Genomic DNA, 25004 nt, shown 5'->3' with positions numbered 1-25004 from the left:
TTGGCACCAATTGAACGAGGAGCCAAAGGCCTATTTCAAATAGTGTCTACTATCCTGAGTATCACAGGAGTGCACATGATAGAACTGACCATGCTACCCAACATAGCAACTATTATTTTGCGACACCCCAAGCAAGAGTTCAGGGAACCGTTGAACAGGTCCTGTAGTAACAGTATCTAATAGATACCATAACTTAAAGAGATCTGCTGCCATTGCTGATCTTCCAAGCATCCAAATAATCAGATATGCATGTTTAAGGGCCATTTCACACCAGCGTTACAAAGTCTATTAGGGTGAATTCACATGGGTGTATTTTCTGTCCGTGTGCTGTTCGTATCTTTAATACACGGATCTAGCGTTTCTGTTTTCCGTCCAGCTGTTCTGTTGTGGGAGTAGCAAAATGGTTTCCTGTTCATAGAAATAAATTGCAAAAGAAGACCTTCAGTTTCAATTTGTTTCTCAATTTACCATCTCTATTCCATTTTTCTACAGTGGGACAGAAGTGTAGACAGCTGTGCTTTTGTTTTTAGTTTAAAAAAAATAGAAAAAACATTTTTCACATTGCAGTCAATGGGAGACGCCAAAAATTGTAAAAAATTTTTTAGAGGTTTTTCAGGCAAAAAAAAATGGGAAAAGGTTTTTTTTGTTTTCAACAAATTTATATTAAACAATTGTACCAATTTTTTTTAAAAACAACAAATTCTGTCGTCCACCTTATGTACAGCTATATACTTTTAGGGCTGGAGGAAAACTGTTACCAATTTTAAATTCCAAAATAGTTTTGGGTGGAAAAATACATCCATTAAAAAAAACAACAATAAAATAAAGCATACAAAAATAGACATATGGCTTCAAGCAGAAAACGTATTTGGAGAGACCTAAAGAGGAAAAAAAAAGGGGGAAACATGATTGAAACCTTTATATGCTCATTGTAAAAAAATTAAAAAAAATAAAACAAAAAAAAACAAAAAAACAAATCCCTTCCCTAGAAGTTGTCGGAATGGAATGAAACTTTTTATGTGTGATTGTAATGTTGATAGAAGTAATTACAAAATCAGAGCAGAAGGAGTTTATTGTGGAAAACTGTCCCCTTCTAAGGAGGCTCTAGTACCCTGTTGGGACGCCTCTAGCTTGGATACAAGATATAATACTGGCGGGCATGGAGGCTTTGGTACCGTTAGGCCACCTCTAGCTTGTATACAGGATGTGATACGGGCGGACATGGAGGCATACAGGTTCTATATGGTATCCTGCGGCATATTGGTCCACATTTGCTGTAACTGAGCCTCTAGATCAGCGTTTTCCAACTCCAGTCCACAAGGAGCCCCAACAGGTCATGTTTTTAGATATCCTATAGTAAGAACACCTATGGCAATGTCTGAGGCACTGATAATTGCATCACCTGTGCAATACTGAGGAAATCCAGAAAACATGACTTGTTGGAGCTCCTTGAGGTAAATCTAGCAATGGGTAGGCCACATTAGTGTTGTGGGGGCATTACTGTGACACTCTTGCTATGCATGGCTGAGCATTATCCTACTGAAAAATGTCTCTTGGAAGCTGCCATGAGAGGAACACACGTGGCTGCAGAATGCCCTGAACATATCGTTGAACTGTCATTGTCCCTCGTACCACTACTAGGTTTGACCAACTGTTGTATGCGATGCCCCCCCAGATCATCACACCAGCAGTGGGGGCAGTATGCTGCTTCACAAGGCAGGCAGGATTGAGGTGCTCATTTCTAGGTTTCCAGACACGAATGTGGTCGTCAGTGCCCAAACGAAACCTGTATTTGTCACTGAAAACAATCCCGTTCCATTCCGTAGCAGTCCATTTGTTCATGACACCACTACAAACGGAGGCGACAGTTGGTGTCAAAGGCAGAACACGTAATGGGCACCACAAGACCAAAATGTCCTTCAGTCAAGTACCTGTAAATGATTCAGACAGATACAGGGGTCTGTAACAATGGTGCCACCCGAAACAGTTTGATCATCCGACAAGCACGAACAGCTCCGCCGATCCTCTCTACTGGTGGTCTGTCGAGGGAGTCTTGAGCCCGGTCACCTTGTGAGCGTGCCCTCCTGCATCCACTGGTTCCAACACCTCCTAGCAATCTGGTCAGAATGGCCCGGTGGTAGGAATTCATCGATACGACCATCAAGTTTTTCATATTCCAATAATGCGCCCTCTTCTCAAACTGTGTTAACCGGGACAAATCTCTTTGTTTGCATTGTAAAGTCATCTAGTGGTCAATAAGCTCTACACAAGCGGAAGAGGTCACTACAGACAAGGATCCTCTGAGAGTCTTTTTATAAGCCAAGGGAGAAACCACTTTTAGGACCATTCACCTAATCACGCCACAAGTCTAATCATTTGTATATCTGCCTGAGATGTAACTGCATGCCAAGTTTTGTAGCAAAACAACGTCTTCTAGGGGAGTTATTTATTTATTTATTTTTTTACAAAGAGCATATGTGTTAGAGACTAAATACGACACAAGACAGAAGTGTTATTAGGAAACTGAACACAAGTAAAAAAGGCACAATCAGAAATTAGGTTTCTTTCACATTATGTTTAAGTGCTGGTTCTGTCCTCCAGACAGAAAACTGCATTGGGATAGAACCCATGACGGAAACTGGATGACACCATGGGATGAATATGCGAGATAGAAACTTATATAATGCAGTCTCACACAGTTTCTGTTCCAGTCAGCCATTTATACTGGGCAGAAAAGTACGGGAGCAGAGGATGTGAAAGAAGCCTTAGTTGGGGCAAGATCAAAAGCAACGTCAGGAAATAGTATTTTATTGAAAGAGTAGTGGTTTGGAATCAACTTGCACTAGATGTGGTTGGAAAAATAAAAGTAAGTGAATGTAAGCAGACATGTCTATCCAAAGAGAAAAACAGAAAGGAAATAATATAGGGCAGACTAGGTAGACCTTGCGAATGCCTGTCACCAATCATTTTATAAAAACTATAAAATAAACGGTGATCAAGTGTGAAAATTTACTTTAAAGTATCAAAGTCATATCAATCATATCGTAAGGAAACATTTTTGTGACAATTTCTTTTTTTAGTATATCTTTGTAGCAGGCATCATTCCGTCTTGCCTATACAGCCATAGAGGTTTAGATAAAATCACTTTTAGCTGCTCACAATGGAGTTATGAGAATCACAGCTTGAGAACTAACAGAAGCAGGCTACAAGAGAGGGTGATGGTAGTGAGTTTCTAAAACTCGCAGTGGGAGAGCATTTACAGACAATTGCTCTCTTCAGTATTTGCTGGCAGTTCCCCTTTAATCAATGTTTAACCTGTAAAGGCCCATTTACACACAAAGATTATCGATCAAAAGCCATCATTTGAGCGATATTCGTTGTGTGCAAATGCTCCCATCTTTCACTCTTCGGCTGAACGATGATTTTTAGATGAGCATAAAATCCATCATTTAGCTGGACAGAAGAAAACACAAACCGCATGCTGTGTTTTCTGTCCATGGTGCTGTATTATCCACAGGAGTGCTGATTACATTGTAATGTGGCAGAACAAAGCAGCTGAATGCAGAGAACAAACCACCTTCTGTTCTCTGTATACAGGGCTGGAGGCTCATTTACATGCAAATGAAGGTGATAAGCTGCTAATGGACATTAGTGTCTATTACCAGTTTATGCAAAACCTTGAACGATTATCTTTGCATGTAAATGGGCCTTTAGAGACCGCAATACGTCTTTATTAAATGGCTGCACATGCGTACTTTTAATCGCTTGATTGAGTACTGACAGCTATCAGTACTGGCAGTTTAACTCCTTACATGCCACAATCAATAGCATATGCAGCATGAAAGCAGATGACAGGGTATGGGGGCTCCTTCTGTCACCTGTCAGCACCCTGCAATGCAATCACAAAGTACAAATGGGTTCCCATGGCAGCGCGAAGCCTGACAAAGGCCTCCATGTCTACCATGTAATTCAGCTTATTAGGTCCCTCCAGCTGCTGCTGTCATAATAGGCTGCTGCCCATCTATATGGATTTGTGTTCTGCTCTCAGGGACTCCTATCATTATGTGGGGATTTTGGGATGTAATTTATTTTTATACTTCTGTGTCTTTCTTTTTGGACGTATGACTTTTCTATGTGTCTCTCTCGGGGGGAGAGAGCTGCGTATACACCTCTAGTAGGTAATATATATTTTTAGAAGTCCTGCACTCCAGTTTGCTTTTCTTTTGTCTCATAAATTGAAACTTTGGCCTGTGTCACATGGACATATTTGCACTCAAAAAATATGTGCACGCAATAAACAGAAAATAGAATCTAACACACGCTGTAATGCGCAGTCTTCCCGTTTTGTTTTTTTTTAAATTTTCTGCTGTCGCTTCACTACGGCTCATATAAACGCTGCACATATCCAACATTTGATTTTTTTATGCGCGTATTACACGCAATGAATATTCGCAGTAATCAACCGCCCCTTGATGTGTGTTGGGATGGTTCTCTAATACTAGTTTTGTACAACTTGCAGGCAGCTACTCATCCACTTGCACAGACTACAGGAAGATTCGACACTCCAGGATGTACATGGGAGATGGATGCAGTATTGGCGATTGGCATCCTCTTGCTGATGCCTGTGTATCTGTAAGCTGAGGATTCTTATTATTAGTCCAGCTGCCTTCTGGGATTCCATATTTAAACATCATTTAATGCATGATCAAATAAGGTCGGGTTCACATCAGCATTGGAACCTCCGATCGGAGGCTCGCTCCCTCAGAGATCCGGCACACAATATGCTGGCAGCACTTTTTTCAGGTAAAATGCCGGACAGGTGAGCAGAAACCAAATGGACTGCCTTATAGTGAAATGGGTCTATTCAGCACAGTTTGGTCACATCCATTCGGTCATGGGATTCTCCTTTCCTGCTCCCCTGACTCAAAAGTGAAACCATCCAAAATGTTATGTTCTTCATTGAAGACTAAACATTTTGAGAACATGCATACAAATAAAGCAATAATCTGTGGGCTGTGAATAATGTTTTTGATATTTGTTACAGATGACTTTCGCCAAGAAAGTCGGGCCAGATTACTTTCATGCAATTTGAAATACACAACTTCCTTCATCTTTGCACCTTACCAGATGTGAACTCCTGGCTGCTTTGATACCAGTATACTTCTATTGGTCAGGTTGTCTGCACATACGATGTAAATGCTGTGGAATTTGCGGTGTGGAAAATCTGCAGCATTTACAGTATAAACTATGTGGATGAGATTTAACAAATCTTGTCTACACGGTGCAAAAAATTCCAAGCAGAATTGACATACGCTGTGGAAAAGGTTAACCTTTTACTTACTGAATAAGGATCCACCTCATCATACAAGGCAAGGCAGCAACTGCGTGAATCCACTGTTTCAATTTTGGAACATTGGCAGATAAAAATGTTAAATCTGCAACATGTTAATTGCTTGCAGAGGATTTGAGTTGGTGGCAAAATCTGCATCAAATTCAGCCAGGGTGACCATATCCTTAAGATCCATTCACACACACAGATGATCGCTTAAAATCTGTCAGAAACTCACAGTTTTGAGCAATCATTTTGCATAGGTACCAATAGGCTAAATCAGCCTTTAAGTTCTTCACTGCATGTATTTAGAGAACAGCGGGTGGTCTGTTCTCTAAATACATTGCTATTGTTCTCCAGTAGCTGTTAAAGAATGTTATCAGCTGTTATCAGCGCTGCCCACAGAAAACAGTGTGTGTGGTCTCACTTATCTTATTGTCCTAAGGATGAGGATTTCATTCGGACCCGAAGTCAGCGATGGGCACGAATTTACACACAACGATTATCACTCAAAAGATGGCTTTTAAGCGAAAATCGGTGTGTGTAAAAGAGCCTTTAGGCTGCCTTCACACGAGCGAGAAAATCATGCAAAATTTGTGTGTTTCAAGACGCACAAATATGAACTCCATTCTTTTGAATGGGGTCATGCACATGAGCGAAATTTTCCTGCATGCCACCGCGATGCAGGAAACCATTCGCAGCATGTTCTATCTCGATCATGTTCTCGCAGCACAGCGGCCATTGTTTGCAAAGGGGTCGGCGGCAGCATCACACCACTTAATAGGTGCATGCGATGCGAGGTCTCCCACTGAAAACAATAGGAGAAACTTCAATACGCTGCTTTTGTATCAGTTCTGCCAATAGAGCACAGAACTGTGCTGCTCAGTTTCTGTAACTCCCATTCATTTCAATGGGGGTTACAGAAATAGTGTAACGCTACTGTGCTTGGCTGTTTCCATAACGCCCAGCGAGGTGATCGGGAAACCAACCACGAGTTTCTTAGCTCAGGAAATGCTCAGGTGGAAATATCCCTTTGTCATAAGATAAAATTCTGCCAATTATTATTGCTTTCAGTTCACCCTACTGTAGAATATAAGTAAAAGTAGTAAGGCCGGGTTCACATCTGCGCTGAAACCTCAGGCTGGAGGTTCCATCGCAGATACAACACAAAATACTAGAAGAAATAGCGCTGCAGGTAGCGCTTTTTCTTCTGGAAAAATACCAGGTAGCTGAGCGGAAACTGAATGGATCCCATTATTATTGGGGTCCCTTCGATTCAGTCACAAGACGGACCCGTTCAGCCAGGGGATTCTTCTTCCCTGTTCCCAAAACGGAGCAGGAAAATGAAACCTCCGCCACAGATGTGCAGGTAGCTCAATCACTGTATTCAGGTCACGTCACAAATATGCCACACAAAATACTATATATTGGAAATCATAAATAAAATTGCTTATTCATATTATGAAACTTCACACCAACCACCCATAATCTTTGAAAAAATACTTTTATTTGACCTCTTAAACTGTAATTTGTAAAAAAAAAACAACTGTCTATAACAGTGAATCAACCCATAATAGTGAAAAAACAACCACAGAATCAATTCTTCATTATAGAAGTGAGGGGACAAAGCCCCAGAAGGCCAAAAAGGGCCATAACTGTATGGATTGGAGTTACTATATAAAAAAAGGTTTTGTATTTTGATGTTCAGAAGTAATATAAATGTTACATTTTCACGAACCAAGTAAGGGAACTCAGAGGTCATGCCATATTCAAGAGCAAAATACAAAAAAATGCATTTTTTTTTCAAAAATCTTTTCATAACAATTCTAGATATAGATATAAATAATACAATAATTTAAGATAGTTTAACATTTTAGGGTATGTTTACACATAGCATAAATGCTGCGCAGCATTTCCACATCACAAACCTCGTTAAAATCCACACCATTGGTGTGGATTTTGGCTAGGATTCAGCAACATAGCTAAGCCTGTTTTCAGCCTGCCCCACACTTCCCTCACCTTGCCCCAAGAGCACACCACACCCTGGCAACCTCAAAAGTTGCTGGTTGGGTGATGCCACTTCAGCATCACCTGACTATGGTGCTCACCAGCAGTTGAAAAGTTACTGGGTATGCCGCACTCTTGGGGCTGGCAGTGGAAGGTGAGGGGAGTGCAGTGCAGGCTATAATCATTTGTGGATAGGTAGCTGAATTCTAGCCAAAATCCGCAACGATTTTGATGCGGTTCTTGGTGCGGAAATGCTGGGATTTTGCAGCGGAAAATCCACAGCATTTCCACCATGTGTGGACATACCCTTATACTGTATTTTGGCAGTTGCAGAAATCATAAAAAAGGACAGCTTTCAAATCAGGTTGTAAATTTTTAGTTTGTGAAGACAAACAGCAAGCTGTTTGAATAGCGGCAGAAGAGGGTTAAGTATAAATAACACTATTACTTCTAAACAAGGGCTTATTGTAAGAAAAGCTTAAAACAATTATATTCTGCAGTAGCAAATATGACACTAATGACCCTTTATAAAGGACCCTTTAAATATTCAAAAAGTTCTTCCCTGTAAATGATCGACACAAAATACCTTAGAATATTGTTGATAGGAGTAACTACTATAAATGTACTTAGAGAAATTGACTACTTTCTGGTAAAATTTGTAATCTGCTCTAACCATGTGCATTTTATTATAGGGGACATCCTCAGTGCTTACCCCAGCCCTTTATCCCAAGGCATCCTGCCTATGCCTATGAAAATATTGGACGCAGTGCTGCCCTAGGGCTGGTCAATCTAATTAATTCAATACATTCGCCAATTTGCAGAGGCACGATTCTGATTTTCTTCAGAAATTAGTATTAGCCCTCCCCTTTGTGGGTGCGGCTAATAGGCCGAGGGAAAGGAGGGGGAAACAAATGGTGTGCAGGATGTTTGGGCATTGACCAGTGTACTGAACGGGAGTCATTTGGGAAAGTGGTCATGAGGTTAAATTAGGTGACTGTATGGATGGGAGAGGGCCGCATCCAATGTTTTCATGGGCAGCAGGGTGCCTTCAGTTAAAGAGCTGGGGTAAGGAAGAGGGTTTGATCAAAGGAAGTCTCCAGTGAATGACTCATGGCATGTCAATCACATATGTTCCCAAGTCATATTGGTGTGGTCCAACAGCTGAAACCACTGTTGATGCTGTAAAAGAATGGGTCTCATTCGAGTTTTTACAGAGGAATGCCTAAAAAGGAGTGGCCAAAAGGTGCTCATACAACTTCAATAGGTGCTGGCAGAACAGCCAAACATACATGTTAGGAGTAGCCTTTCTCCAAGGAGAACAAAAGATTCTTCTTACCACTTATGTTTGATGGCAGGGGAGGACCAGCACACCTCCATACAGATACAATATTGAGCTGATTTTTGTGTGTATGGGCATCCTTAAGGGAATCAGTTACCTACTTAATGCCCCATAAGCTAAGCTTATGGGCTGAAAGTAGGTGACTTGCTGAGTCCGGGCATGTAGGTTTTATACTTACCTCCCCCCCTGTGGTTCCCCCGGTGTCAGGGCTAAATGCCGATACTGCAATGCATTGGGCAGAGCTGCTAAGTAGTCCGCCTGTTCTAATTTTACAACGAGCAGACTACTTAGCAGCATCACTCAATGCATTGCAGCGTGCAGCTTTCAGAGCTCCAACCAGCGGAACAACAGCGAAGGCAAGTATAACGCTTACATCCCTGGACTCAGCCGGTCACCTACTTTTAGCCCATAAGCTTAGCTTTCAGGGCTAAAAAAGTAGAGGACAGAGTCTCTAACTCTTTAGTTGCCAAAAACAGTGCTCTCTCTAGTAGGTTTCAGCAACTACATTGATTCCAATTGTGTTAGTGATCCGCATGTAGTCTTCAAGCCATGAAAATCAGTGCGGAAATCTGGGCTGTCCAGGATTAAAGGGGTTTTATGGGCACATACTATTGATGACCTATCATCAGGGTAGCTAATCAATAGTTTATCAGCTGGGGTCCACTTTTTGGGACTCTGGACGATCAGCTGATCAGGTGCCCACTGTCAATGCCACAATACACAGCGGTACAGAGCAGAAGCAGTTAGTTTAGACCCCTGTGTACTGTCTGGCACTTGTAGTAGCAGTCTGGGGTCTCATTAAAATGAATGACAGCTGTGTCTGCAATTATGAGCAACAACCATTACACATGGGTCAGAGCTAACAACTTCCACTCCGAAGCCTGTATGTTATGGCACTGACAGCGAGTGCCTGATCAGCTGATGTTCCAAAGTCTTCAATAGCATTTGCCTAAAAAAAGGATTTAAGTTAAAAAGAAAAGTCTACTTGCCTTCCACAAACAGATGCACACCCGTTTTTGGGTTATAAGCTGAAATGGGGCTAAGCTGCAATGCCAGACACAATACATGAACTTTTATGTAGTAGTTTCCAGAAAGCAAGCAGACACTTTTTCTTGTCCCAGACAACCCATTTAAGTTTCAACAACTGTAGGAGTGACAGCTTCTTCACCTTCACCAATATGGCTCTAATAGGCATGTCTGACTGATGCATCACAACAGTTGTTAATGCCTTAACGGAAGTCACTAGAGATGAGCGAGCATACTCGCTAAGGGCAATTACTCGATCGAGCATTGCCCTTAGCGAGTACCTGCCCGCTCGGAAGAAAAGGTTCGGCTGCCGGCGGGGAGCGGCGGGAAGGAACGGAGGGGAGATCTCTCTCCCCCCCTGCTCACTGCCGCAACTCACCTCTCACCCGCACCGGCAGCCGAACCTTTTCTAGTCTTTGATAAGACTACTTTAAATACTTTGCCATTTGCGTTGGCATGGCAAATAATACATTTACTATTAGCATAGAAGACTAAGCTATGCATAATATATAGGAAGCACATTACTTGTAACTGTAAAAGAGAAAAAATAAATGTTAAGCAGGCTACGCAAAGAATACATGAATGTGTAAGAAACGAACCAGGTATATGGCCTGGTAAGCAATCAATGGCATGGTTATCCAGTTACTGAAAAATTGACTGGTCAATGGCCTACAATTAGCTGTAAACAATAATGTCGTATAAAACGAGTGCAGGTAAAGACACTGAAGTTGGAAATGGAAGATGAATCAAAGTGTAGAACGAACACTGAAACAACAACAAAAGAAAAAATATATATAAAATAAGCTGAATATGGTACATAAACTACTATGATGATAATTCCAGAAGTACTTCATATATCTATTAAGCAGCTGTAATGAGAAGCTCCGAGTATAAAAAAACAAAACAAAAAAAACGGTCTCAGGCTTCTCTTGGACATGTGAAAGAAATCCTGATTTTTTTTAGGGTAAGGTCAAACCTCAAGGATACTGGATGATGAAATGGAAATGATTGAAACATGAAGACTTTGCTGACATATAACTCCAGATTGCATTGATAGTCAGTTCCAGATCAAGAAAGTTCACAGCATGTGTGTATATGTTGGAAATAAAGCTTTCTGAGGGGAGAGAAAAGTTAACACCTATAGAGGGGGGCAGGGGGGGGGATAGGAAGTGGGGGGTGTGGAACGTTGTTTTAGGAACTCCTCACAGCTTCAGTCCAAATTAAAAGGTGCTCCATTTTCTCTCCCCGTCCTGTTTAATCTGCTTCATTATTTTCTCCTTTCTACATGCAAGGAAGGACAGCGTTCTTTTTCCATCCAATGGGCTTAGTCGAACATCTTTGCTTGCTGATCTGTCCTTAAAATAGTCTGCAACACAGTTTGAAGTTATAAACCTGTGACATGTAATTCTTGTACAAATCTATAACGTTAAACACAACTAAAATTACAAACTGTGTGCACTGAAATTTTTGATTTGGCTACGTAAATTTTAACAATTAGAATTTGTAACTGTGCATCTGAATCAAAAGAGAAAATTATATAGTTGTCCTAAGACAGAATTTCTATAAAAAGTCCCCGCTTAAAAATTTTGGACGCTAAAGCTCAAGTTACAGAGAAGTTACTAAGGCCCGGAAAATAAAAGCTCCTTTAAAATGAATAGACAAAACAAAAAACAAATACAAGACACATACCGTCCATACCATTATGTTGCTCATAGCTGCGCTTGCCAAGGATTGTTGGAGATCCATTGTTGATGACCGGAGAAGATTTCGATGGAGTCAGGGCATTATTGATGCTTGTGGAAATATTTTTAATCGACTCTGGCTTGGGAGTGCAGGGGTGTGCCTCTGGGAAATGGCAAAACTTCTATTAGTTAAGTGCGTTTTACAGAGAAGAATGAAAAATACCAATTGTATAGAATGATAAAAAGTACCTATGTATCTCAAGACTTGTTCTAGAGGTTTTCGGACAATCTGTTTTAATATCAGTGGAGTTTTAGACGCTTCGGGAAGCCTTGTTGTACCTGAAACAAGTCAATTGCACATATACAAATTATTAAGATGAATGCATATGACTGGATTAGATCGTATACAGCAACCAAGCTACGGTTACGGTATGGTGCTAAATGAAAGCACTCAGTTGGATATCTAGACAACAACAGCTATGATACCTGTTATTAGGGAACATACTAAAACCTTATTTTATGCATCTGCAATAATGTGTATAATTGTTACCATATTGTTAATTTTTGGCTGTTATTTTCTTAGTTTGTGACTTTAGTGTTACTTTCAACATTTTGAGCATACACTGAATGGCCAATTTATTGAGACACTCATCTAGTACCAGGTCACCCTCCTTTGTCCTTCAGAACCGCAGCAATTCCTTGTGTTGTAGATTCCACTATGTGTTGGATTAATTGTGTGGGTTTTTGTTGGAACCTGGGGGTCCAATGCTCCTGTCGAATTACTACAACTCCACCAGCCTCAATGGTTTACACCTTACAGGAAGGGTTCAATGTTAATACTGTTAATATTGAGCGACAAAAAACTTGGTTTTATGCCGCAATTCAGGGTCACGGGTGTAAATTGGTGTAAAAGTGGCTATTCAGTGTAGCAATACGTTTTGCAATTTAATGTAAAATACAGATACCCCCAACCTCCCCTCTAATAAAAAAAATCTACTTACAGTAAATTAACCAAATTGAAAAAAAACGAGAATTTAACTATGCTTAATTGTAAGTATTAATTCTAACTATGCTTAATTGGAATGAGTATTCTACAAAATGTAAAACAAAAGCTAGTTTGTACACATAAATCAGGGATAACCGAAATACCTACACTCTGCTTTGATTGCAGCACTGTTGATAGGCATGTAAGGATGTCTTGCAGCATAGCGTGGACGGAAAATATCTCGACATAATCGCCTAGCAATCCTGGTCAACTTCGTAGTGTGTAGATAAAATGCTTGACGTGTTTTCATGGCAAATTTTGGGCTCCCACCAGCTCTCATAGATAGGCCGTGTGGACTCTTCCATGTAGAGAGAAAACAATTGTTTAAAAAAAAAAAAAAATTATTAAAATAAAGTTCCTCCCTATGGTTCTGCTGAGACAAACTCTAATAACCATACAACCCCTATGTAGACCCAAGTTCAATATAGAACAATGACCCTATATATTTTCGCTCAAAAGTTCAGTTTAAGTAATGGCCCTTTTTCACGGGACGACAGTTAGGTAAACCACTACACAAACACAACCGTCACTGCTAAGGTCGTTGACGCTCGTACAGAGCGTTTACACTAACAGACCTCACCGCTGGATCGCAGGCTTCTCGCTCAGCACTTCACCTTCTATATAAAGCCGGGAGCTTTTAAGGCCTCCTTCCCACGAACAGATTTCTGCCACGTAATTCGCGGCAAAAATCCGCTGCGTTGCCCGCAGCTATTAGGTTCTATTGAACCTAATAGCTCAGGGCACACGGTGCGGAATTCCACCGCGGAATTCCGCACCGTGAAATCTCCCGTTTTCACCCGCGGCATGCTCTATTTGCCGCGGGTGTACGCGCTGACGGCTTCCACTGCAGTCAATGGAAGCCGTCCGTTCACGCTATCTCCCGCGGGTCTCGTGAAGTAGCACTCGTGCACATCGCCAAAGGGGGGTCTGTGCACGGCTGCTTAACTGTAGTGTGTAGTGCACGACTGCTTAAGGCAATCCGTGTGCACGCTGTGTAGTCACGTGGTGCCGAAGAGCCAATCAGGTGGCTCTAATCAGCAGCGTCGCTTAAGTGCGGCTGAAATACCAAATATGCACTCTGGAGCCACTTGTTTACCTCCCTAATCTCCTGCTGACTTTCTGATGTAGTACAGTTAGTAGTTCAGATATTAATTTGGAGGTCCATGCCCTAAGCTTACACTTTAGGTCTCTGAAATTGTTTTTAAGAACCTTCCACCTACCTCTAACTTTGTCATTGATGCTCACCAGCCCCTCCCAGTAATCTGTCAACACGATCTAACCTGCTCATTCTGCTCTCCCAAACTACCATTCACTCCCACCATCTACCCCAGTGAGTGCCTGATCAGTGAGCAGCAAGGTCCTTTCCAGCTTATCAATGGATCTCAGTGTTACAAGCTGCTCGTTTAGATCCAGGATCTTGGCTACAAACATGCTACATACTCACATCTAAGCAGTATGCACCCTCAAACGGTCTTTCCACATGCCTAAAAAAAAGAGCCGTAATGATAACATAAGCGGCTCTGAAACTGATCCTAGTATGTTCAGTGATCCGTAAAGTTATATTGGCCTCTGGATACAATATTTTTGAGATACAATGGTCCTTCCCAGCCACTAACTTAAAACCAGATTCAACATACGACTTCAGACAGTCCAGATCTGCAACACATTCTGGAAAATACAGCAAATCACCATGGGCATTTCACAGGTAAGACACCTGTATTACTAAAGTGCATGTACTGATGGACTGTATTTCCTCCCTACAACAAGGTACTGCATGCTTTGTATTGCCCTTTAACTATGCCAGGATGCTCCTTAGGACACTGGGTAAGGGTACACTATTGTACTGTACAGGAACCTGAATACGTTTGTGATCTCTACATAAAAGTGATTCATATTTTCCAGCAGCCCTTTCTGACTCTTATAAGGACTTTCTGTACCCACATTAGGTATTGGCTTAAATTTCTTTAATCGTCTTTTTGTATTACTTTTGGTTGAATTTTGTGGCTTCAGATCCAATTACCGATTCTCCATATAATTACGGTCACAACATACAATGTTTTCCACATACAATCACTGTCACAGAACCAATTAATATTGTATGTAAAGGGACCAGTGTGTGCCTGAAATTAGAGAAATCAGTTTGCGTGTTCCCAGTGTGGAACAGTGACACATGTCAATGACAACTTTCTGCACATGGCTGTGTTATATCAGCAACAAAAACACATAATTACTATACGATCAGACTACAAAAAGTTTGTTTGCTGTCTGTTACCATGGAGATGTATAGATCTGCATGCAGATACAAATATTTTACCGTTTTGTGTCTAACACATGCCTGAACAGTTGCTTCAGATTAATTTCAGATGCATTGGAGCAATATTAGAATAGGTTGTGGAGGTTTGCATAGCCTTTAAAAGTTTGAATGAGGGGGACATTTTGGAGACTTTTATACTGATAAACAACATTTCCCACTCCACCTTCTTTCTAGAGCATTTTCTGCCACTGTAATCAATAGCCCCAAAAAGAGAATGGAAAAAATACATAGTCAAGCAATCACTTCTGTTAACATAATACAACATTATAGGTCTGAGATGTATTACCTTGCATCACATAAAAGAAATATCACATATACTAGCATTAAAAAGTGTGTGCTAGTCTGAACAGAGTCTAAATTAGCTAACGAATGCTGTAACCAGAAGTACAGCAAAACCTTTCCAAAGTTTCACTTCACCCATGTTCTTTGTATGCCAGTCCTGTTATTTGAAAGCCCACCTCTTTAAAAGCCCATCCTTCAATACAGTTTTGGGTGGTCTTTCTCAAAGCAGCCTCACTGTATTTAATGAAATTTAATTTTCTAGGAAACTTACCATGTTATTCCGATTTGGACCTGGTCGCTCTCCATCCAACCTAGTTGGCATCTTCAATCCACCATACTTTTTCCAGTACGCCCAGCATGATGCACATAGACGACACTGCATATTTGGAGGACCCCAGGAATACCACTGGTAAGATTGTGTTGCTATATAGAAAGTATATTATTTTTTAAAAATGACAACATTTGGAAAGCTAGGGTTAAAAAGGTTCAAGTGGTTTTCAGAAACTTTGATATTGATAGCCCTCCCTTAGAATAGGCCATCAGATCTGACTTCTGGCACCCCCATCAATTGTTGGACGAGTGCAAACTTCACTTCATTGTTTACCAGGCATGGCACCATACATTTTGGAGTGGTTTTGCATCTCTTTGTAGCTCAGTCCATTGAAGTGAAAGGGACTGAACTGTAATCCCAGGCACAGCTGCGATAAAATATACAGACCTATACCTGGTGAACAGTAAAAGAAGTTGCAACGCTCACCCACCCAGTTTTATGCCAGGACTATAACCTTAAGGAAAAAGTCATCAGTGTTGCAGTCCTAGAAAACTTCTTTAAAAGTTATCTCTGAAATGTTAATGAGTGCTCAAAATATACCCCACATTAAACATAAAACACACCAGAAAATAGGTCATCATATTCTCTTGTTGTGTCAAATCGCTAGACTTAATAGAGAACAGAACGAAGAGTTATATGACTAATACTTCTCTGCAGATCCCACTGAGTTAGTCATCCAGCCTTCCTATCCTCATGAAAGGTAAATTAATCTTTGATCTAGTCATTTTAGAGCAATGCGGCAAATATCATTGCAGATTTGATATTTAGAAATTTAGGCAAGCTTGGTGACACTCTCTAGGGAAGCTAGACTGACAGCCAGGTTAGTGGTCATCCAGCTTTCTGGAGACTGCTAACTTAATGTGCATCTCCAGTCATAGAGACTTGTGAAAAGTTTTCATTGGAGGGGGTGTTTGATCCCATACCTCTTCACTATACATTTCCTTGTACAAAGCTTCTAGTATGCTGGTTAGAATGCGCAGCAGCTTTGGTTCCCATCACCTTTCCCACATTGTGGTCACTTTCAGCTCAAACCTGCTATGCTCTAAACAGCCCCTTAGCATGGTTGAGGGGTATCAGAGTCAGGCCCTTGATGCCTTTATGGCACATCAGATGTATACTTTAAAAAAATATTAACACTTATGCCCCTTCACACAGGTGTATGAGCATTTGTGCAATTTAAATGGCTAATTTGTGTAAGTCTAAGGAGTTCCAGATGTCATAGAATTAAAGAATGGTAGAGTTGGAAGGGACCTCCAGGGTCATCAGGTCCAACCCCCTGCTCAGTGCAGGATTTACTAAATCATCCCAGATGTATTTTTTTTTCTGCCATTTATGCAGTATTTCACACATCTCTTGCATTAGCACATCCCCATTGACTTCTATGGCGACTCTGGGTGCACAAATGCACAGGAAAATAGAGCATGCTGAGTTTTCTTTTGTGCAACCAAAATGTACAGGAAAAATATGCACATGTGAACGGAGTAATTTAACCCTTTCCAATCCACTGTCTGACGTCTAAAGACATTCTAATTGAAGGCTGTACAGCTCCAATGTCGGAAGACGTCCGGCAGGGTATTCTTTCTGTTGATTACTGGCCGCTCTATTGTCGGGGGCCTCTTCAGTATGTCACATACCGCAGTACTGGCTCTAGTCAGCAAATGGCGACATTGTATAATGGCAGAAAGAGAAAGTCCCCTAGGAAGCCCTAAATCCAAAATTGGATTGCAAAGGGTTAAATCAATGTGTTCTATTCACTGCGTATTGCGCGCGCAAATACAACAAATACAACCATGTGAAGAGGGCCTTAGGCAGTAAAGGCCCATTTACACGGAGCGACGATCGCTCAAAAATCGCTAAAAAGCGATCGCTTGAGCGATAATCGTTGCGTCTAAACGCACACTCATCATGCACTTTTCGTGCACTGCTAGCTGATCGTTAAATTCAGTCCAACCTAACAATCGTCGTTCAGCGTTATCAGCAGTCTTCCACGGGTAGTACTGATAGCATTACTTGCCGTTTGAGAACAAAGGAACTGAATGCTGATAAGAGCCCTCGAGCTATTAACTGCTTTCAGCTAAGGCTTCATTTGCACACTTAATTGCTCTTAAATAACTGATTAGCTACGGTACTTAATAGTTTATGCAAAATGATCGCTCAAAGCTGTCACTCAAACTGCTGTTTGAGAGATCATCGCTCCGTGTAAATGGGCCTTAGGGCTTATTTACACATCCATATATCGGCCAGCTGTGTCGGCCGACCCGTGTTCCTTTTTGCAGGGGGGGGGGGGGGGGGGGAAAGCGGGTAGGGTCGGGATCACTGCACTGAGCTCCCGCGCCCTCTCCGCCCCTTGCCACTATTTGCAATGGGAGGGGGCAGGATGGGGCAGAACTTATAAGGGACACAGTATATCGCCTGGGCGTGAAAACCCGGCTGATATACAGACGTGTGAATAAGCCCTCAAAGAGCATCTGAGGGATTTCTTTAACTCCAGATCTCATTAACTACTATAAAATCAGCAGGGATCAAGATAGATAGATTAGATAGATGAGACAAAATAAAACAAAGAAAAAATTTTTAAATCCCAACACACTTACTGTAGCAGCTCTCGCAGGCTCGTCCACTTAAATTTTGGCCTTGTACCACAGTTCCATTTACAACTGCAGGTTTTATACTATTCGCACTTATCTGGTTGGGGTTAGGTTTGTTGCTAGAAGATGGAAATAAAGACAAAACCCTTGTTAACAATGGAATTGTTTTTTCAGCACATACAAAATACCAGGCAAGTAAAAAAAATAAAAAAATAAAAATACATTTATCTAATATAAAGGTTTTAAAATTAAGCAAAAGATAGGATACAGAAGGCGTATAAAATGATATTGGCAAATAAAAGGTTACATCTAAATGTTCTGAATTATCTAGAATACAAAAATTGTGTTCAGGGAGAACGACTTTTCTGAATAGAAAGTACAAATCAAAGACAAAAGAAAGGGCAAAATTCTTCATCACAGCAAGAAACTATTTTCAAGCAGTAACTACCACCTTACTGTCGATATTTTATCTTATTTAATGAAAGGAGTACTTTTACAAAAAAGGTATTAAAACTTGAAAGTGTGCCATCAGAAAATGACCCTTGGTTTAAATCGTATTTTATATCACACATTTTTCCTTAAATTTTCCACGTCACTATCTATATTTAAAGTGATCGTCCGGGCCGGGAGAATCAAAGATGGCGGCATCAGCTTCTGACTAGCTGCTGCCCACGGTTTATACATCATTAGTCTAAGACAGGGGTCCCCAACTCCAGTCCTCAGGGACCACCAACAGGTCATGTTTTCAGGATCTCCTATAGTAGGAACACCTGTGGCAATATCTGAGGCACCGACAGTAATTACATCACCGATGTAATACTGAGGAAATCCTGAAAACATGACCTGTTGGCGGTCCCTGAGGACTGGAGTTGGGGAACACTCGTCTAAGACACTACACCGGATTTGATTAACCAGTGCTGCCCACATGGGCCTTGCTGGCCATTTAGAGCACCATGTAGTGTCTTAGACTGCTGATGCCTACTAATGCATAGTGTACATCAAGTAGTCAGAGAAGCTGGTGCGGCCATCTTTGATTCTGAAGGAACACTTTAAAAGAAGGAAAAAAAGTGAAACGATTGACACTAAGGAGTCATTCACATCATGTTTATGGCTTACATTGAGGTTTACATCAAAGGCTCCTGAAAAAGGAATTCAGACAGAAACTCTGAAAGGAACCATTGATTTTATGGCTGATACGGAGACTAATAGGTCATAAATGGATATGTAAATCAATATGGTTATGAAGGCATTGTTGTGCATAACTGCTACATGGAATTGTCTGATTGGGGTTGATGGCCTCATTTGGTAAGGAGGAGTTGCAAGATGTAGATCTCTGCAGATGCTTTTCTATGCGGTAAGGTTCCTCAGTTGCCCCCATTACAGGGGTGAAGTGGGACCCAGTTTCGATAGGACTAATCCCGTATATTATAATGAAGAATAATAATTCTTTTTTTGTCTACCAACTGAGTAATTGGTGCCATAGAGGCTATAAGATAAGGATTATGTGCCTTAACCCTGTTCATTGGCATACAGTATACTGCAGGATGTGACGTTTCCCCTGCACACACTGACTACTTTTTTCCTCTCTTTAACCCCTTAACACAACAGGGCATTCATTTACGTTCTGCAGCTTCAGGGTATGTACGGAGGGAAGGAAGGGGGAGTCACGGCTTGGATTTTAATTGATCATAAGTGGCACATGCCATTAAGCACCATGTGACGCTGGCATGCTCATTACTCAGCTTTCAGCTCCCTCCCCTACAGCTTGCATGAAACCTTACAGATGGGGGCATTTTAAACGACTGTATATTTTAATCAACACTATAAAGTTAATATAGTCAACAACTCTGCACTTTTGTAAAGGACATGCTCCGTCCTTGGCAAAAGGGGTGGTGTCAGGCTATTGCTTGGATAATGCGGATACTGTATATCCTATGTTACATTCGGAAAATCTTCAGACCCGCTGATTTTTTTTCTACAATTTGTTATGATGTGCAAATTAAAAAGTAATGTCAGGTTTTCCCCCCCATCATTCTGCACTCAGTACTCCATAATGACAAAATGAAAATGAGGATGTTAGAAATCTTAGTTATATATTTAAAAAAAATGTACAAATATTTTGCATTGACAAGCTCTTTCGTATGACACTTGAAATTTAGCTGGTATCCAAGGAGGCGGCAGCATCAACGGTGTAAAGATAGTAAAAAAAGGGTTTTATTGCTCCATAAAATGGCGACGTTTCGACTTAATCTAAGTCTTTTTCAAGCCTTTTCATGGCTTGAAAAAGACTTAGATTAAGTCGAAACGTCGCCATTTTATGGAGCAATAAAACCCTTTTTTTACTATCTTTACACCGTTGATGCTGCCGCCTCCTTGGATACCATTGCATTTATTTGGGGTTTGGTTCATGACCCCACAGGTGGCTTGGCATATACAGACTGGAACCTCTGCACTGAAGTGCATGTGTTAGGTGTGCTGCGGGATTTTCCTATTTCTACTTGAAATTTAGCTGGGATTTCTCTTGATCATCTTTAGAATGTTCCTACACCCTGAGTAAATTCAGATTCACCTGTGGTAAATTCAGTTTATTGGAAATAATTTTAAAAAGACACCCCCTGTTTATATAAGAGCTCACAATGCATATCAGAACCAAAACCAAGTCATGAGGAGGCAAGAGCTGCCTGTAGAGCTCAGAGACAGGATTGTGTGGAGGCACAGATCTGGAGAAGGATTCAAAAACCATTCTGCTGCTCTGAAAGTTTCCAAGAGCCCAGCAGTCTCCATAACTCTTAAATGGAAGAAGTTTGGAACTGCCCGACCCACCAAACTAAAGTAATCAGGGGAGAAGAGCCTTAGTAAGAGGTGACCAAGAACCCAATAGTCACTCTGGTTGAGCCCAAAATATCCTGTGTGCGGGTGAAAGAAATAGCTACACTGCAGAACTCCACAAATTTGGGCTTTATGGCAGCATGGCCAGAAAAAAAGCCTCTCCTCAGTAAGAGACACAGAAAATCCCGCTAGGAGTTTGCCAAAAAGCACCTAAAGGATTCTCACACTGTCAGAAACAAGATTCTCTGGTCTGATGAAACCAAGATTGCACTTTGTGGCCTCAATTCCAAGCATTGCATCTGGAGGAAACCAGGTACAGTTTGTCATTATGTTGTGGGGGTGTTTCTCAGCAGCTGGGGAAGAGACTGGTGGAAAGCTGAATGGAGCAAAGTACAGTGAATATTCCTATTGAAAACCTGATCCAGAGCACAAGGGACCTCAGACTGAGCAGAAGGTTCACCTTCCAACAAGACAATGACCTCAAGCACACAGCCAAGACATCACAGGAGTGTCTTAGGGGACAACTCTGCCAGAGCCCTGACCTAAATCCAATCAAATATCTCTGGAGAGACCTGAACATGTCTGTCCACAGACGGCCCCCATCCAACCTGACAGAACTAGAGAGGATCTCCAGAGAAAAATTATAGAAAATCCCCAAGTCTTGAATTACAAACCTTGTGGCATCATACCCAAGAAGACTGGAGGCTGTAATTCCTGCAAAAGGTGCTTCAACCAAGTACAGAGTACAGGGAGTGAATACGTAGGTCAATGCAAAAATGTTAGCTTTTCTTTTTTTTAATTTACAAAGATTTCTATCATTCTGTTGTCACTTTGTCCAATTATGGGGTATTGAATGCAGTATAATCGGTAAATTTTTTAAAAATTATTATTAATTTGCACAACGCCACAACATAACAAAAATGTGAAAAAAAGTGAACGTGTCTGAAGATTTTCCAAATGCATCATATATGTTCTCTAGGCTGTGTTTTGTATGCCTGACAAAGACCACCATTGTTGGAACATTGAACTTGTGACGATGGAATAAAAACATCACAATTTTTGTCCCTGATACACAGTCAAGGATACTTTCTATCGGCAAACCTGGATTCCAGGCCTGTGTGACGGCATGCTTTAGATATTAAAAATTCCGCTTCTGACTTTCTGCTACTTTGATCTATCCTGAGTATAGGTCAGCAATAGTCCAAGACAACCCAATTAATTCTTCAAGTTCACTTTTTTGTTTTCCCATATCATGTTGGCCACTTGTATATTCTACTCAAATGAATAACACACCATATGAAATACTTACTAATTCGGTATATATACTTGTTTTAATTTGCTTTCTGCTTCAGCTGCTTTCAACCGTTTCTTAAAAGGAAAGAAGAAAAAAAATCTTAGTAACTCAAAACTTAAAGTCACAATAAAATACAGAAGAAAACATATCTGAGTTTGGTTTCAAACACTGCAAAATGAAATCAGTTCAATTCTTGGAGGTTAATCTACAGTATTAAGTTATTGACACAACTGCAGTAAGCTGTGCAAAATGTTATTCTATGGTGACTGCAGTAAGTGTGAACGTCTCTTGTGCAAGATTAAGTAAAACATTAAAGGGGTTCTGTCATAAAAGAGAAAAAAAATTCTATACTCACCTATTCCTCCCCAGGCAGTCTATTTACCAGATCTTCTCCTCGCTGAACTTCTCCTGTCTCCTGCAGTCTCCTGGGTCACCTCACATGCAGTCGGCCGATTCTTCTGCTTCCTGTGACGTTACGTAAATTCACAGACAGTCTTCTTCCTGCCTGGAAATGTACGCTATTTCACTAGTTCACAGTCTAGCAGGGAGTGCCAAGATATTGCAGAGACTGCTCATGTGTACTGTCACTGCAATAGATCAGCATTCCACTCCTAGCTAGTGAGCCTTATGTCACAGGGACGTGACCTTCACTGACCTGCAGGAAGAAGAATGCGAGCAATGCACGCCTCATAACAATAGAGGAGGATCCAGCCGGCTGGAGGTGAGGTGACCAGGGGGACTGGAGAAGATCAGCGAAGAGAAGATGCGGTAAGAAGTCTGCCTGGGAAGGAATAGGTGGAGTATAGAATTTTTTTTTTTTAATGACAAAACCTCTTCAAAAGGCAATGGTGTTTCATTGTCAAGGCTTGTGAAAACAATATTGGTCAGGACCCAGTGCAAACAATGTACATATAAGGCTACGTTCACACTAGTGTTTTTTTCAACTGAACCAGTTTTATCAAACACTGAAATCAGCAGAAGGCATTCTTTCTGTTTTTTTTCGCGGAAATTTATAAAACAGATATTTAAGAAAAGAAAAAAAAAGAAGAAAAAGACAGAATGGGGGTGGTGGCGACTCTTCAATAAATGTTGTTCGGTGGCTAGCACTACTTCCTTGCAGTGCTGTGGTCCTAGGTTTAAATCTCACTTAGGACAACATCTGCATGAACGTTGAAAAACTACATAGAGATGTTGTGCTTAGTCAGATTTAAACCTAGGATTCCTGCACACTGGCGAGAGCGATATCGGCATGTGATGGACGCCTCTATATCGCTCTCGCAATCCTTCTGAAGCCCTGGATGCGAGGCATTTTCGCAGGAAAGCAGCCTCTCATCCCAGCAGGGCTAAAGGAATCTCCTGTTGTGGCTGTCACGGGAAGGGGGTGGGGGACTTAAAATATAAACCCTACCCCGAAAAAAATCCATAACTGTAGAAAAAAGAAAAAAAAATTAACAAAATAATACATCACCTTAGAAGCGCTGTAATCTCCGGCACGTCTTCTAGCAGGTCCCCGGAACTTTTCTTCTGGCCGGGGATTGAAAAATCCCAGCCTCCTGAAAGCGCTGCCTCTGATTCGCTAAGCACTGCGGCCAATCAGAGGCATTGCTCAACTGTCATTCAATAAATGGCAGCGCTTCTAAGGTAATGTATTATTTTATTTTTTTTCTACAGTTATGGACTATTTTCGGGGTAGGGCTTATATTTCAAGGCCCCCCCCCCTAAAATCCTTGTCGTGGGGAGTTTCCTGCCACTACTGTCACAGCAGTGGCAGAGGATCACGATCATCTCTCATTGATCTCAATGGGGCTGGAGCTGCTGCCGCCAGCCCAATTGGAAACAAAGGGCGGTATCGCAAAAGCAATGGACATGCTGCAATTTTGTTTTACTGCTGCATCACAAGCATTAAAACATCGCACATGTGAATGGAGCCACTGGCTTCATAATTTTGCAATTTCTTGCAGCCTCGCAGCACTGGGAAATCATGCGATTTCATCGCCAGTGTGAAAGCACCCTTACTGCAGAGCAGCATTGCTAACGACTGAACCACCATGCTTGTTCTTCCTTCTTCAGAGGAGAAGAACAACAAAAACAAACACAAAGAACATACAAACGCCAAGGAGAGGTTGTCCTTGATTAGATTTCAACCTAAGACCTAAGAAGGGGCGATTGGTCATTTTTCAATAAAAATAATGTCCTCGTTGACATGTCTGTTTTGTTAATACTTCTATTCCCCATGGAATAATTCTCAAGTTTCACTGTTACTCCTCCTGGAAATGTATGAATACATTGGACAACTGGTAGTTGCCACTTTCATCCTCAACAGGGAGCATCCCTAAATTGTGAGCACCAAATAGACAGCATTAGATTTTGCAGGGACACATCCCATTGACAAGGGTAATGGTCATACAGCTGTCATTTATAGAAGAAAAAAACAGAGCAACAGCACAATGCAGAATGCTAAAAAAGCGCTGCAGAATTGTTATTTCACGGGGAATACAAGTACGCTCGTAAGAAAAAAAATTGAAGCACCTAGAAGGAGTTGTCGTAATCGAGCGAAACTTTCTCTGTGTGATTGTATCGTTGTTATAAATAAGTGATTACAATATCAGAGCAAAAGGAGAATTTATCGTGGAAAACTAAACACTTAAAGGGAGGCTCTAGTACCCTATTGGCCCACCTCTAGCTTGGATACAAGGGGTCATAGAATCAAAGAATGGTGCAGTTGAAAGGGACCCCCAGGGTCATCTGGTCCAACACCTTGCTCAGTGCAGGATTCATGATGTGATATGGGCGGGCACTGATGCTCTAGTACCACTGTATCGCCTCCAGCTTGGATACAAGATGTGATACAGGTGGGCATGGAGGCTCTAGTACCCGGTTGTACCGCCTCTAGCTTGGATGTAATATATGAAACAGGCAGGCATGGAGGCTCTAGTAC

At 41.3% G+C, this 25004-nt stretch overlaps 1 protein-coding gene across 9 annotated transcripts in view; it reads right to left on the bottom strand.

Moving 5' to 3' along the window:
- The window catches only part of MTA1 (metastasis associated 1), a 203744-nt gene that overhangs the window by 70777 nt on the left and 107963 nt on the right, over positions 1–25004 (bottom strand). For 4 of the 9 annotated variants that reach the window (XM_066608606.1, XM_066608607.1, XM_066608610.1 and 1 more), the window contains exons 11-16: positions 22082–22140; positions 17950–18062; positions 15296–15447; positions 12537–12726; positions 11633–11722; positions 11391–11546 (exon numbers count right to left, since the gene is read on the bottom strand). In XM_066608606.1, the coding sequence (XP_066464703.1) occupies positions 11391–11546; positions 11633–11722; positions 12537–12726; positions 15296–15447; positions 17950–18062; positions 22082–22140 (760 nt within the window). Of the gene's footprint in view, positions 1–6816; positions 11068–11390; positions 11547–11632; positions 11723–12536; positions 12727–15295; positions 15448–17949; positions 18063–22081; positions 22141–25004 lie in introns of those variants that run through there. The other 5 variants (XM_066608611.1, XM_066608614.1, XM_066608608.1 and 2 more) reach the window with 3 other exon arrangements.

This window comes from Eleutherodactylus coqui, chromosome 6, assembly GCF_035609145.1.
Source record: "Eleutherodactylus coqui strain aEleCoq1 chromosome 6, aEleCoq1.hap1, whole genome shotgun sequence".
Classification (NCBI taxonomy): domain Eukaryota; kingdom Metazoa; phylum Chordata; class Amphibia; order Anura; family Eleutherodactylidae; genus Eleutherodactylus; species Eleutherodactylus coqui.
The sequence above is the reverse complement of the archived record's forward strand: the minus strand, read 5'-3'. Positions and strand labels throughout refer to the sequence as shown.